Source organism: Leptonychotes weddellii, chromosome 8 (genome assembly GCF_054177405.1).
Source record: "Leptonychotes weddellii isolate Sample4059 chromosome 8, ASM5417740v2, whole genome shotgun sequence".
In the NCBI taxonomy this organism is placed as follows: domain Eukaryota; kingdom Metazoa; phylum Chordata; class Mammalia; order Carnivora; family Phocidae; genus Leptonychotes; species Leptonychotes weddellii.
The window spans coordinates 18,334,310-18,349,628 of NC_138376.1; the positions used below are offsets into that span (position 1 = coordinate 18,334,310).

General features: G+C 42.0%; 1 protein-coding gene across 1 annotated transcript; it reads left to right on the plus strand.

The window, feature by feature from the left end:
* The first annotated feature begins 1,588 nt into the window (after positions 1-1,588).
* On the plus strand, positions 1,589-10,363 carry RPP40 (ribonuclease P/MRP subunit p40). The gene is made up of 8 exons (XM_081827743.1): positions 1,589-1,760; positions 3,329-3,473; positions 4,996-5,064; positions 5,647-5,742; positions 6,454-6,579; positions 8,276-8,474; positions 8,616-8,750; positions 10,144-10,363. Exons 1-8 carry the CDS (start codon positions 1,638-1,640, stop codon positions 10,340-10,342), a joined length of 1,092 nt encoding a protein of 363 aa, XP_081683869.1. The 5' UTR covers positions 1,589-1,637; the 3' UTR covers positions 10,343-10,363.
* Positions 10,364-15,319: the final 4,956 nt, after the last annotated feature.

The window sequence follows — 15,319 nt, forward strand, 5'->3', positions numbered from 1 at the left end:
ATGCACAACATTAAGGCACGTGTGTATACTGATAGAAATGACCCAGCAGGCAGGGAGAAATGAATGAATCATTACAGACAGAACTCCAGAACACCGTGGAGGTAGGCTGAAAGGACTCTTCCGTCCCAAATTTACCTAAAGTTACAGCTTTAGTCTTTAAAATAAACGAGATTTTTGCCTTTTATTTCATAATACAGGCACACCGCACCCCAGAACATATCCTCAAGTACTGTTTCCCTGGAAGAACACTTGAGTTATGAATACCCAAACTGCATAGTGGCTGTTCATATGTATATTTTCAGAGGATATAATTTATATTGAGTTTTCAAAACTTAGTAAAACACTTTTTAAAAAAGATTTTATTTATTTATTTGACAGAGAGAGAGAGAGCACAAGCAGGTGGAGCGGCAGGCACAGGGAGAGGGAAAAGGCGGCTCCGGGCTAAGCAGAGAGCCCAACGTGAGGCTTGATCCCTGGACCCTGGGATAATGACCTGAGCTGAAAGCAGACGCTTAACGGACTGAGCCACCCAGGCGCCCCCTTAATAAAACATTTTAAACTAAATGGCTTGCAAGAAAACCTTCACGTTGGTTCCAAATACAATTGGTAGACCATAAAATCACACCAGTCACTTTGCAAATTTTGGAGTATCAGCAAAGGTATACACATCGGATGGTTGGTCTAAGAGAGGCCACTGCTACTTAAATGTGAGGTGACCAAGAAGTAATGCTTTAAGCATTTCATATCCTAATATGACAGTTGTAACATATCTGGGTGCCATACTGTGATTTAGAAAATTGGCATAATTTTTCAATTGACTCGCTATTTCTAATCATTTTTCCTGTTTAAAATAATGGGAAATATGTTTTTCTTAGTTTCCTCAGATGTCGACAGGCTGACATTTCAGACACAGGTTACTGACATTAACTGGCAGAAGACCTTCCTCCAGCCTTGTCTCAGTTTAAAATTTTTAAATACTTACCTTGTAAATTACTTAACCTCGATTGTTCCGAATCTTATAGTAAAATTGCTGCTCCAGAATGTTGTACCACAGTCTGCTGTTTTGCATCCTTTCTGCACAGAACTGGGGATGTGCATACTCCAGTTTGAGAAGCAGGTACTAATGCAGAATCTGATCAGAAAAATTATGGAAAAATGAATTCTCACTGCAACCCCCAACAACCGCTCAGATGGGATTTTTAAGAAGGGATCTTAAAGTGGTTCCGAAGGAGTCGTACTGTAGGGCAGACAACAGAAACTGTGTATTTTCTTCCCGCACAAAGTTCCTTAACCTTTTGGGAAGGACCAGAGGGAGGATTTACGGGCAAGAGACAGCAGCAAGGGAGGGACGGAGGACAAGGCGAGAAAGATGGGTTTGAAAAGGCAAGTTCCAAGTTTCCAGGTGCCAGGTATTTCCATTTTAGGTAATGAATTTGCGGTTTCAGGAACCCACTGCAAGCTTCTGCTAAAGTTCCTAAACGGAGCCCGCGCCTACAGCAACTGGCTCGGCGCGTCCGCACTGCGCATGCCCGCGGGGGGGGCGGGGCGAGGGGGCGGGGCGGGGCGAGGAGGAGGGGCGGGGCGAGGAGGAGGGGCGGGGCGCGCCGAGCTCGCCCGGGGCCGAAGCCAGGGAGAGCATGGCCACCCTGCGTCGGCTACGGGAGGTTCCCCGGCACTTGCTGGTCTGCGAGAAATCCAACTTCGGCCACGACAAGTCGCGCCACCGACATCTTGTGGAGACGCACTATCACAACTACAGGGTGAGTTCGGCCGCCGTTGGCCCCTCGGGCATCGCTTCATCCCCTGGAGGTGGGGAGGTCTGGGCAAAATCGCATTGAGCTTTGAGTGGTGGGCCCGCCCTCGACGCGCAGAGGGGCGGGGCTCCTCGCCAGGCATGTTGGGAATTGTAATCTCTTCACTGCTCCCGACTGCTCGCTTGCGGAGCTGCAGGACTACCACTCCCAGGATGCTCCGGGGGCGGGGGCAGTGTCCTCTCCTCTCGGGGGGAGGGGAGGGGCGGCGTGCCCCCTGCCGACTCCAAAGCGCGCTGGCTAGTTTGGTCCCGCCCCTGGTGGGGTGCTTTCCCGGGAGGGAGTGGGGGCCGAGCCTGGGAAGTAAAAGAGCGAGTGATGGGTGCGACGTGGAGCCGCGGGTCGGAGGAAAATCGGGGCCGGACTCGGCGCCCCTCCCCACCTCTTGATTCTTTATCCCTCCTCGTGGGAGCGTCTTGCCGAGTCCGGACCCAGGAAGCACGTGCTTTTCTAAACTATTTAGGGGAGCTAGGTTTAGATCTGAGAAAATTCCCGCTTTGCCTGCTGTCTTCTGTGGTCTCCAGCCAAAGCGCGACAGTTCGGCAGCTTTGTGTAGAAATGCGCCGTGGTGGCCCTGCTTCCCAGCACAACTTAAGAGCTTTACAGGGGTGCTAACATCGGTGTTGCTTCGTGAAAATGTCATTCTCGTGGGGGTGCTTTGTGTAAGTTGAGGCCTCAGTGAGGTTAATGATCTAGCATCCGGCAAGAGAAGAGAATAACCCCAGTGCCAGTCAAGTGTCCAATGGCTCGGTTTCACCAACCCATGTAAGTGGCGAGGTCTCCAAAAACTCAACCTGAAAATGGTTTTAGCCCTTTACACTTTAAATTCATCAGCCTCATTTCCACCCAGACCTGACTGCCATGGCAGTTTCTCAGAGACACAGGTGGTGAGGCCGGTCCCTTAGGAATAGACTGGTGTTTGAGCTTTGGGAGAGTGCTTTTCAAGGTGGGCAGCACTTGGGCAACATTTGAAACCGTTTAGGTTTAACATCTCTGCTTTAGACAAAAGCTCATCGCAGGCAGCAATCGGGGTGTGTATCTTATCTTTTCCAGGATGATCTGTAGAATTTTTCTGTCTAGAAAATAGAAACAGCCTGGACCACTTCTGCTTCCATGGAGCCTCTTAATGATTGATGTCCCTAATTTCCTTATGCCCTAAGGGACAGTCCCGTTGATTCCAGCCTGGTACCAGGTTAAACAAATTTAGGGATATTCCACTGTACCATATCTCCTTAAAAATTAATTAGAGCAGTGGACAGGATATAAAACATATTGTTTATTTGCAAAAGCTTTCCATTAAATTTTTTTTTGCTTCTTTAACTTTAATGTTTGGATACAGAAATGAAAAACGTGAATTGTCAAATTTCTCTTTTCCTGAGACTGGTAAATTAATGTAAGAGTTTTATAGAAACCCATGGGGGAATAGTTAGCAGCCTTCATATGTTATAGCATCCTTAAAAAGCTGGAGGCTGATCTACATGAAAGTAAGACTGGTTTATGTTACACATTCCAAATAGGTTTCAATTCTGATTCCTGAATGTGGGATTCTGTCAAAAGAACTGAAAAACCTAGTCATGGAAACTGGACCCTATTACTTTGTGAAGAACTTACCTCTTCATGAGTTAATTACACACGAATTCATCAACACCTTTGTGAAGAAAGGTAAGAAAAATCTTGTCGTGTCTGTGAATGTGGCAAGATGAGGAAGTATAGTTAGATCACATCACGATACTAGGGCTCTTCTCTTGTCTTAAATAGGGCCTGTGGAGGTAGTCTGCGTGGTCAAGTGCATGCATCACTCCCCCTCCCTCAGTATCCTCACCCTACTTTTTCTCGTGCTCTCTTTAGGTGGTGGTTTCTGATGACACTTGTCCACGAGTGTGGCATGGGGATGTTGTAACATAAAGCTATCCCTCATCTTAAAACAAGGATTCAGGGAGAGGAGAGAGCCTTGGGATCTGTGTGTTCAGATACACTGCTGTCGGTGCGTGGCCACAAAGACCACTGTGTTCCCAGCAGTCCCCACTCAGCCGCCTCGAAAGGTTCATCTCCTCATGCCACCATAGCAGCTGTTCACCGGGCGGTGTGCTCATTATGGTTCAGTGTCTTCTGCTTCGAGTGTGTGGCTCTGACCCTCTCTGCTCACCCCACCGCATTTCCATTCGTATCTGCTGGGTTGGTGGCTTTGTTCCAGTTGTTTCCTAGGGAGCACTTGTTTGAAACTGTATTTCAGACTGTCGTTAGGGATTCCCCCCTCACCACGTAAGTCACTGTACTTAGAAGTAAGCAAGCCCCTTCTCTTGCTGTAGGCTCCATATTCGTCGCCTGCAGGGAGCCCTGAAGAATCCAGTGACTTCCAGTTCCTCTCATTCGGGTGCTGCTGGCCCTGCTTGCGAAGCTGGCCATGCGTGTTGTCTTTGGTCCCGTCAACTTGAGTCCTTTCATCTATTTTGAAGTTTGGTGCTGCTTTGTTAATAATGTGGCCATTGGCTGTAAGGGGCACTTTTACATATCTTAACCAGTTGAACTCTTCCAACAGCTCTGTGAGTTAGGCCTATGATCCCCATTTTACAGGTGAGGAAAACTGAGGTTCACAGAGACTGAGGGGCTTTCCTAACCTCACACAGGGTCCTGGCACATTTTGAATCTTTACCTGGAACTCTTCCTCCCAGGAGCGTGCACTGACCTAGTATTCTACTTTGTGCCTCTCTGCCAGCACTCTCAGCGGTACACACCACGCCCTGAGTCCATTTCCTGCTTGATGGTAGTCACCTGGCACAGATAGGCCCTGGGTGGGGGTGTGAACTAGCTGTTGTGTGGCCTCTGTGTCCTCGAGCTCACCCTTGGCAGGTTTTAGGGTTATTTGTTTATAGATTTTATTTATTCATTTGAGACAGAGAGAGAACACGAGCAGGGAGAGGGAGAAGCAGGCTTCCTACTGAGCGGAGAGCCCGATGCAGGGCTCGAACCCAGGCCCCTGGGATCATGACCTGAGCCGAAGGCAGACACTTAACCATCTGAACCACCCAGGCGCCCCAGGTTTTAGGTTTATTGAGGGAGCTGGAGCCGTGGTGGGTACTGACCCTTACTCACCTGGCAGATACGTTATCATGTGAAGAGAATCCACTAACTTTGCAGGTGTGATTTTTTTTTTTTTAAATTTCTCGTCTGGGCTTTCTTACAGGTTCGTGCTGTGCACTAACATACAATACAAATATCGATGAAGATAATACTGTGGCCCTGCTGCCAGACGGTAACAACACTCACTTTCTCTTTAATTTTAAAAGAAATACTGTAAAAAAAAAAAAAAAAAAAAAGTCAAATCTCCAGATCACTCCCCTTCTTAGAATGAACTGTTTTTAACAGGTTGGTTTTTATTCTTCTTGACATTTTCTATACACACATAAAGCTTGTTGTTTTTTTTTTTAACATAAATAACATTGTACTACCTTGTTCCTCAATTTTCTTTTTTCTCAATATGTCATAGACATCTTTCCGTATCAGGGCATATGGTTCTGACTTACTATTTTTAATATTTTGAAGGCATTCTAGTGAAGAGGTAACCATGATTTGTTTAACTATTCCGTCTTTAATAGAAATTTAGATAATTTTTGTTTTCACTGTCATAAATAATATCCTTGAATGTATAATAGGTTAAAATATCCTTATACATAAATAGGATGTATGTATAAATAATATCCTTGTATCATAAAGAAAATCCTTGTGTGCAGTTTATTACCCTCATATTTAACTGCTCGATTGGCTATGCTTTCTTTTAATCAGAGAACGTGTCATATTTTTAACATCTCTTTTATGGGAATTATTTGACTTATAGGGAAATTAATTTTATCACTGGATAAAGATACTTATGAAGAAACTGGTCTTCAAGGTTGTCCATCTCAGTACTCCGGCAGAAAAATCATGAAATTTAGTAAGTATTATGCTCCCATCAGTTTCTAACAAGTCAGTAATCTTCCTGTAGCAATTTCAGTGTAAATGTTTGAATTGCCACTGTTCTCTTTGTTCAGAAGGAGTATGGCTTTTTCTTGTCTTTAAAACTTCTTACCCACGGGGCTCTAGGTTGAGCTTTGGAGAGGCTAAGATTGCTGTTCTCTCTGTTTCTCTTCGGCTGTGGGCTGCATCTTATAAGGATCACAGAATTGGAATGGTCCATTAAATATATATGTTTTGGGTCAGAAATTCAAAGTAATGAACCCAAGATAAGAGTCTACAGTGTGTTCTTAATAAAGAATTTCCTTTACTTTCACCAGGTTTTTTATGATGACTAGTAGAGACACCCCCATGAGTGAGGAGATACAGTTCTGCCGATAGTGTCTGGCTTGAACACGAATGACTGAGGCTGTCACATCCTTAGGTAGATTAGGATTGACCTCCCAAACCTCTGCCCTTGGGCTTTGACCTCGGAAAAGTATGAATTTAAAAAATTTGTTGTTACTGTCAATGCTAGAAATGCCCATGAAAGGCAGAGTTTTGGTAAACCAAAGGAGTGCAAGAACAAAATAATTTTTGCTAGTCATAAAACTTCCAAAAATTCTGATGCTTTTTAATACAGCACTTTTTCCACAGTGTAGGCTGTGTATATACACGAATGAACTGTTTATTCCTCTTTCCATTTTTTAAGTTGTTTCCATTGATTTGGTGGATTTATCCTTTAACCCGAATTCTAAGAAGTATGAAAGAATATCTTGGTCCTTCAAAGAAAAGAAGCCATTGAAATTTGATTTTCTTTTGGCTTGGCATCATACAGGTATGGAAAATAAGTAACAATACAGTGATTTGGAAATAATCATTAATTAAAGGGGAGTAATGGAGGATTGAATTGTGATTCATCCCTGTGGTCTAGGATATTGTGTACATATGTGCATAAACATTATTCGGGAAGCTGCTTCGGGCCCCCTGCCATCCCTGGGAGCCATAGTTTGGGATGATCTAGGCATGCGGCCATCTGCCTCCACCTCCTTGGGTTATGTGTCAATCCAGAGATCTTGAGAGTGGCTTCATAGCAGCTAACCTTTATCTGTCTCTCGACCCTTCCTTCCTACACCTTACCTCAAACAGCCTTGGCAGTATGTTTTAAAATAACACAAATTATAAACATAAACTGTTGATTATTTCAGGGTCCAAATCAGGCATGCCATTAAATGTCAGATGAAATTTGTTGTAACTTGGAATTGATTAGAATGTGAAATTTAGTGGGGTGTTTGGTCACCAAACGTGGTGACGTGCCGACAACTTCCATGTGCCTTGCTCCTTTTAGAGTGTAGCTTTGGTCCATCACAAGATTGTAATGAGTCAGATCATCACAGTTGTGATGGTGTCATACTCATTGTTGGAGGATAGGGAGGCACATAGGTCCATTTTGGAAATATGCCTATGCATCTGCTCTGTGTGGGACGTTTCTGGTCCCGGGGTGCTCCAGGCTGCCCCTGTGAGTCCTCAGTCTGTAATGCTTTAGTGCTTCTCCTCCTTAGGGTAGAGATACAGGAGGGCAGGCAGACTGACAGACATTCAGTTGCATGAAGTCTTCATTGAGGACCATGTGTGCTTTCGGTTCTGGAGAGCTCTGTGTTCCTAAGGCTCCTAATTATTCTAAGGGCTTGTCAAGAACTGGGGAAAGTCCAAGATTTTCCTCACTTGTACACCAAGTAGTTAGCCTGCACAGTCTCATGGATGCTGGCAGAAGGCACAAGACTTGGGATTTAAGTACTCACAGTAGTGGCCGTAGTGCAGCAGGCCCCACTACCTACAGGGTGACACGCGGTGGGCCAGGGGATACAACATGTGCCACGGGCTGCATTACAGGAGAGGAATCCCGAGCTGCAGGAACGCCAGTCTTACATCCTGGCCAGTAAGCCTGCGGGCCTTTGTTCTGGGGCGGAGGGTCGGGGGGGAACAGATTATTTCTATTACACTGGACATGAAGCAAGCCTCACTTTTGCTCCCAAGGGGGCCACTGTTTCTGTCTTCCAAGGCTGTTGGAAAATCCTTGAAGATAAGTTGGATTTTACTGGGTTTTTAAAGACAATCTTAAATGAGATTCTGCCATCATTCAGTTCCTCTTGTGTTTCCTTTACAGAGATTATGCAAATAAACTCCTCTCTGTAGAGTTCACTAATTTTATTTAGCCACGAGTAGCACTTTTTTGTATTCAGTAACTCAAAATTTTCTTACTAGAGCAAATGCTGAAACTAATATGGGGTTGAATCTGAAAGGATTATGCTTTTCCAGGAAAAAGGAAAGGAAATGAATGTTTAGAGAACTTCGGCACAAGGAGCTGAAAGCAACTTAAATGATTTTAATTTGAATACAGCTTTGCACCACTCCCTTCTGCGTTACTTCATCTCACCTTCTCCCCAGAACTCTCACATGGGAATGGGGCGGTTTCAGGGATTCACTGAACTTGCTTTCAGGAGTCAGATGACCTTGCATGGTGTGTTTTTAAGGTGCGGAAGAATCCACAATGATGTCATACTTTTCCAATTACCAAATTCAGGAGCACCAGCCAAAAATAGCCCTGAGCACAGTGACAGAGCTGCAGTGCCCGGTGCTGCAAAGCAGCGCCCTCCGGGGGGCGCCAGAGGCAGCCTGCAGCGCTCCCGAGCTTCTGGACTGGCTGGGCGCCGTCTTCAGCCACGCGGAACTGTGCGTAGTAGCTCCTGGGCTGTGGGCTTGGGCTCTGGCTGACTTCTTGTTCTTCATAGGGGTTTATACTTTGAAAATGAATCATGCGGGAAATGTAAATATGTTTTCTTTCTTTCTTTTTTTTTTGTGTGTGTGTGACAGAAATAATGAGCCTAATAACTTCATATCAACCTATTGCTGTCCTCAGCCAAGCACAGTGTTGGCCAAAGCTTATTTGTGTACAATCACTGGTTTCATACTTCCAGAGAAGATCTGTCTCCTCTTGGAACAGCTGTGGTGAGAACGCTTTTTGTCTTTTATATCTTGCTTGTCCATGCCTACATGACATTTTAGGGGCAGTGCTACTGTTCCAGATCACAGCGTACTCTCACAAACGTTTCCCCTTTTTTCCTTGCTTGGGCTCACAGTGTGGTAACATTATCTTAAATGACGTAACTATCCTTGGTGATAGGAAAATTGTATTGCCAAATACTTGTCCTTATGAAAAGACAAAGAGCAGAGTTTAACTAAGCTTCTTGAAAACAAACTATTCATTTTTCTTGTGCTCCAGAAGTTGTAATATCACTTAAGAAAACAGCAGTACTCTACGGGACACACTATGGTCTGTTTTAAATGTTAGAGTTCGGCAGATGTTTTATTTTGAAAACAAGTTGACCACTTTTGAATCCAAATCATGTCTAAGATCTCATCTGGCCCTGACATCCTGTGAAGCCCTGGGCGTCATTAACATGCCAAGGATTGGACAAGGCAGTATGGGGTTTTTCATTTGAGAAGGTACTCTATAAATAAAACGCTACATTTTATCTAATGTCAGGAAACTCTGATTCCATATTGAAAAGACCATGAAGCAAACATAATGCCTTCTCAGTCTTCACTTTTTTTTTTTTTTTTTAAATAAGCCCAATGCCAGGCTTGAACTCATGACCCTAAGATCAAGACCTGAGCTCAGATTAAGAATTGGATGCTTAACCAAGGCACCCATCAATCTTCACTTTTTAAATGTCTAAGATTTAAATCTTGAGGGTTTTCTTTTTTAAGCCGAATACCCTTTTTCATGTATTAGTTTAGTACTTTCATTTTCCTCAATAAGGTTGGATTTTTTTTTTTTTAAGATTTTTATTTATTTATTTGAGAGTGAGAGAGTGAACACAAGCAGGAGGAGTGGGAGAGGGAGAAGCAGACTCCCTGCTGAGCAGGGAGTCCAATGCGGGGCTTGATCCCAGGACCCCGGGATCATGACCTGAGCCAAAGGCAGACACATAACCGACTGAGCCACCCAGGTGCCCCAAGAAGATTGGATTTTTTTTTAAATCCAGGAAATTATTCTGCAGTGTTTCAGTTAACAGAGACTGAACAGCACTGTTAAATGGGAGGGAAACTATTCCTGTACGCTTTGTGGCTTTGTTTTGTTTTCCCTTCACATCTTACATGATGTTCCACAGTAAGCATAGGAACTGCTGAAGTTGATTTTGTGCATTCTGTAATTGGTTAACATTTATTGAATACACCACATAGGATCAGGAATGTAATTTGCATCTCTTAATCCTTATAAATAAAAGCTAAGGTCTAAGCTTCATTGGAACATCAGAAATATCACTTATCCTGAATAAGTAAAAAAAATGTGAACATTCCTAGCCCTCCCTGTTTAAGATTTATCTTTCTTTTTCAGTCGCTACTTTGATGAGCCCAAGTTAGCTCCTTGGGTTACGTTGTCAGTACAAGGCTTTGCAGACAGTCCTGTTTCGTGGAGAGAAAATGAACATGGTTTTCGAAAAGGAGGAGAACATTTATACAACTTCGTGATTTTTAATAATCAGGATTATTGGCTTCAGATGGCTGTTGGGGCAAATGATGACTGTCCACCGTAAAAAATACAAAATTTAAAATCATGTTTGTTTATGTTCATGCTTTCTTTCAGATTTTGTTAATGGTAAAGGACTGTGTGTTCACTCAGGTTTGTATGATGATGGCATTTTTTAGATCAGCATCCATTAGCATTCTTGACTTAGGGCCCATCCTGTGAGTGTAGCTGGGACTGACATCCAGTGAATAGCTCATAGTTGATTACCCTGGTCAGTGTCAGTGTAAGTACAGAGGTGTGGGTACTGCATGGTAGAGTGGACTAGGATGGCCAGGGAACAGGTGTTCTTAGACCATTGGGTAAGATGTGTGCTGTTACTCGGGTGTATGATTACAACTTTTTCACATAATAAAAATAAGTCCTTATCTCATACTTCTCAGAGCCAGCCCTGCTTTAAGTACTGATTGTATTTTACCTCATTTCTTTCTTTTTTTTTTTTTTTAAAGATTTTATTTATTTATTTAATTGACAGAGAGAGAGAGAGAGACAGCATGAGGGGGAACACAAGTAGGGGGAGTGGGAGAGGGAGAAGCAGGCTTCCGGCTGAGCAGGGAGCCTGATGCAGGGCTTGATCCCAGGACCCCAGGATTATGACCTGAGCCGAACGCAGTCACTTAACCAACTGAGCCACCCAGGCGCCCCTACCTCATTTATTTCTTGCATCAACAGCACAGAGTATAAATGAGCTACCAGGGTCACGCTGCTTGTGAGTCTGAGACCTGACCTCAGGCCAGCTGGTTCCTAAGTGTGTTCTCACTCTTACCTCTGGATCAAGAGAGGGGTATTTGGATACTGTATATGATAAAGAACAAGTTGAAAGAATTTTTTCCGCTAGCACTATGGCTGATAAGGACCAGCTGAGAACAACTAAAACTTCTGGAATATATATCAATAGCCATTTTTAAAAATGGATCAGTGAGCTATAAAATAAGAAGTCTCAAAAAATTTTAAATGGAAGTAGAAGCACAAAGAGGTAATTAGGACACTGGGGCCACTTTTTGCCCTTAGGGACATTTGCCAAATACCTAATTAAACATTGATTTTCATCATCTGGGGTGGGAAAGGGGCAGTAGCATAGCAGACAAAGCTTAGGGCCTGCCCAAAGTGGGAGGGATAATAGGAGATCTCATGAAGTTGAGACCCCAAAAAGATAGACTTACTAAGGGTGAACAATGAACAAATCTGCCTGCCTCCTCCCTCTCCAATCTCCCCTTGTCCTCCCCTACTCCCCCCAAATAGCAAGGAAGAGTGCCTATCCTGAGAGAACACATCTCCATCTTCCCTGAGAAGGAATATACGTATATATATACGTGTGTGTGTGTATGTATGTGTGTGTGTATATATATATGTATATATTGCCACAAGCAGCCCTGAAGCTGGTTTGTTTGAACAATCTGGGTGGTCTAAAAATAAAGTCTCACACCAGAAATTTAAAGTGATACCAGTTTTTAGTGCCCTCCAGGTGACTGACAGAAGCAAAACTTAGTGTCTTTGGAGGAGCTCAGAAACAGTTTCAAGGATATAAGTTCACAATCAAAAATCACAAACACATAAGATAGACAAGAGCTAGCAGAAACAGAAGAAGCAGGCCTACAAAGACTTAAGCTATTAAGATTCACCAGACATAATATAAAATATATTTTATATTTAAAGAAATAGGGGAGATTAAAGAGCATGATTGTAAAAATGGTCAAGTAGATTGGGAAAAGTACCAAATGGAAATCTAGGAATAAGGAACACATAATTGAGAGTTCAATGGATTAACTAACATAACAGCAGAGTAGGTACCACTGATAAAAGAATAATAGGAAGAAGTAAGGATGTTTTCAGACTTGCAAAAGACTATCACCAGCAGATAACACATTACAACAAAAATTACAGGGTGTTCTTCAGGCAGAAGGAAAATGACACCAGATGGAAATCTAGATCTACACAAAGGGATGGAGAGCACTGGGAATGACCTATCCATAGGTCATTTAACCATATGGTCAACCTATCCATATCAATAGTCCTATTAAATGTAAACAGTCTAAATGCTCCAATTAAAAGGCAGAGATTGTCAGATTGGATTTAAAAAAATGCTGCCTTCAAGAAATGTACTTTAAAGATACAAGTAGGGTAAAAGTAAAAGGATAGAAAAAGATACCCCATGCTAACACTAGTCAAAAGAACGCTGGAATGTGTATATTAACAGATTTTAGAGCAAGGAATATTAACAGGGATTAAAGCTTATGTCATACTGATAATGGGTCTGTTAATGAATGTAACTGACAGCAATCCTAAGTGATAGCAAAAGCTGATCACACTGCAAGGAAAAAATGGACAAATACACAATTATCAACGATTTTAGTATCCACTTTCTAAAACCGATGGAGCAAGTTGGCAGAACAAAAATGTAGTCTATTTGAACAATGATAACAGCCGATTTGACCTGGTTGATATTTATAGAACATTCCACCTACCACAGCAGAACATGAGAGTGTACATGGGATATTTATGAAGATAGACCACATTATGGCCCATTAAAAAAGTCTCAAATTTGAAAGTATCATACTAAGTATATTCTCTGGCCACAGAGGAATTATGTTAGAAATCAATAACAGAAAGATCCTTGACAATCCTCAAATATTTGGAAACTAACAAGTCAAAGAGATCTAAAGAGAAATTGGAAAGTTATTTGAAGTGAATAAGAAATTATGGGTTGCCACTAAAGCAGTACTTGGAAACTTATAGTATTAAATACCTGTATTAGGGAGGAAGAAAGGTCTCAAATCAGTGACCTGAGTTTCCACTTTAAGAAACTAGAAAAAGAAAAGCAAATTAAATACAAGGTAAGCAAAAGAGGAGGAATAATAAAGATCAAAGAGGCAATCAATGAAATAAAAGATAAAAATAATAGAGAACAATCAATGAATCCAAAGCTTGTTCTTTGGGGAAAAAAGACCAATAAAATTGATAAATCTCCAGCCAGATTGGTGAGGGAAAAAAGAAAGCAAATGACCAAGGAATATATATAAGGAATGAGAGAAGTAACATCAGTACAGATCCTACAGATATTAAAAGGAATATTAGGAGCAACTTTATGCCAATAAATTCAACATCATTGATGAAATTGACAAATTCCTTGAAAGATAAAAATTACCAGAGTACACTAAAAAAGAAATACCCTGAATAGCCCTACAAAAATTGCAAGGGTGCCTGGGTGACTCAATTGGTTAAGCATCTGCCTTCAGCACAGGTCATGATCCCAGGGTCCTGGGCTGGAGCCCCACTTTGGGCTCCCTGCTCAGCGGGGAGTCTTCTTCTCCCTCTCTTTCTGCCCCTCCCCCTGCTTGTGCGTTCTCTCTCGCTATCTCAAATAAATAAAATCTTTATTAAAAAAAATTGAAATTGCAGTTTTAAAACCTTCCTCTAACAAAATCCAGGCCCAGGTGGCTTTAGTGGTGAGTTTTACCAAAAACTTCAGAAGAAATAATACCAATTCTACACAAACTTCCAAAAAATCAAAGTGGCAATAATTTCCAATTCATTCTGTGAGGCCAGCATAACTCTGGGACTAAAATTATTAGCCAGACAAACAAAACAAGAAAAGCTACAAAGCCATATTCCACATAAACTTAGGTACAACAATTCTAAGAAAAAGTTTAGTAAATTGAATCCTATGATATAATAAAAAGAGAATATATCATGGTCATGGGATTTATCCTGGGAATGCAGGGTTGATTTAGCATTCACATAATCATCTCAATACAGAAAAATCATTTGACAAAATTGACCATCTATTTCTGAGAAAAACTCAGGCAAACTAAGAATAAAGGGAGCTTCCCCAATTTGATAAAGGGCATCTACAAAAACCCTAGAGCTAACATCATACTTAATTGTAAAAGATTGAATACTTTCCCCCTAACATCAGAACAAATAGGGAGGTCTCTATCCAATGTTGTACAGGAGATTCTAGACTACACAATTGGGTAAGAAAGAAATGACATCCAGATTGGAAAGAAAAAATTGCCTTTATTCACAGATGACATTATCTTCAGACATGTAGAAAATGTACAATGGAAAAAAATGTACAATGGAGTCTACCAAGTATGTATTAGAACTAATAAGTGACTTTATCAAAGTTGCAAGATACAAAGCAACATACAAAGATCATGTTTGTATATGTGGCAAAAATTAGAAATTGAAATTAAAAATCCACACTTACAACAGCTTAAAAAATGTACTTAGGAATAAATCTGACAAAAAATATGAAAGACCTGCACCATTTCTCAGGTTGAACCAGATATAAAGGTACCATTGGATGAATTTGATGGTACATTGTTGAAACTACAAAGTATTGTTGTGATAAAGAAGACCTAAATAAACAATAATATATACCTTGTTCATGGCTCAAGAGATTCAGTATTGTTAAGATATCATATTCCCAAGGGGCGCCTGGGTGGCTCAGTCGTTAAGCATCTGCCTTCGGCTCAGGTCATGATCCCAGGGTCCTGGGATCGAGCCCCGCATCGGGCTCCCCGCTCAGCGGGAAGCCTGCTTCTCCCTCTCCCACTCCCCCTGCTTGTGTTTCTGCTCTCTCTCTGTCAAACAAATAAATAAAATCTTAAAAAAAAAAAAAGTTATCATATTCCCCAAATACAGATTCAATATAGATTCAATACAATCCCAATCCAAATCCCAACAGGTTATTTTTGTGTGTGTCTATATAAATTGACGAGCTGATTCTAAAATCTCTGTAGAACTGCAATGGGCCTAGAACAGCCTCCAGGGCTGCTTTACAACTTGATGATATTAACACCAAAAGCTTCCAACCGCTCCATTCTCCGCCTCAACACAATGTAAACCATCAGCCCAAGCCGGAAGTCAGAAGGTGTTTTTGTTTCAGTATGTCCCTCTTGATTATCTGTATGAGTGCATGCCAACTGAGAGGAAGTATTGTAATAAGGAACCTAATTTAGGAGGTGTCAGTTGAAGTTGGAAA

Coding starts and splice junctions, on each gene's coding strand:
- RPP40 (XM_081827743.1), top strand. CDS start 1,638: ATGGCCACCCTGCGTCGGCTACGGGAGGTTCCCCGGCACTTGCTGGTC. Junction 5,065..5,646: donor TGTGGCCCTGCTGCCAGACG/GTAACAACACTC, acceptor TTTGACTTATAG/GGAAATTAATTTTATCACTG. Junction 8,475..8,615: donor GTCTTCAGCCACGCGGAACT/GTGCGTAGTAGC, acceptor TGTGTGTGACAG/AAATAATGAGCCTAATAACT.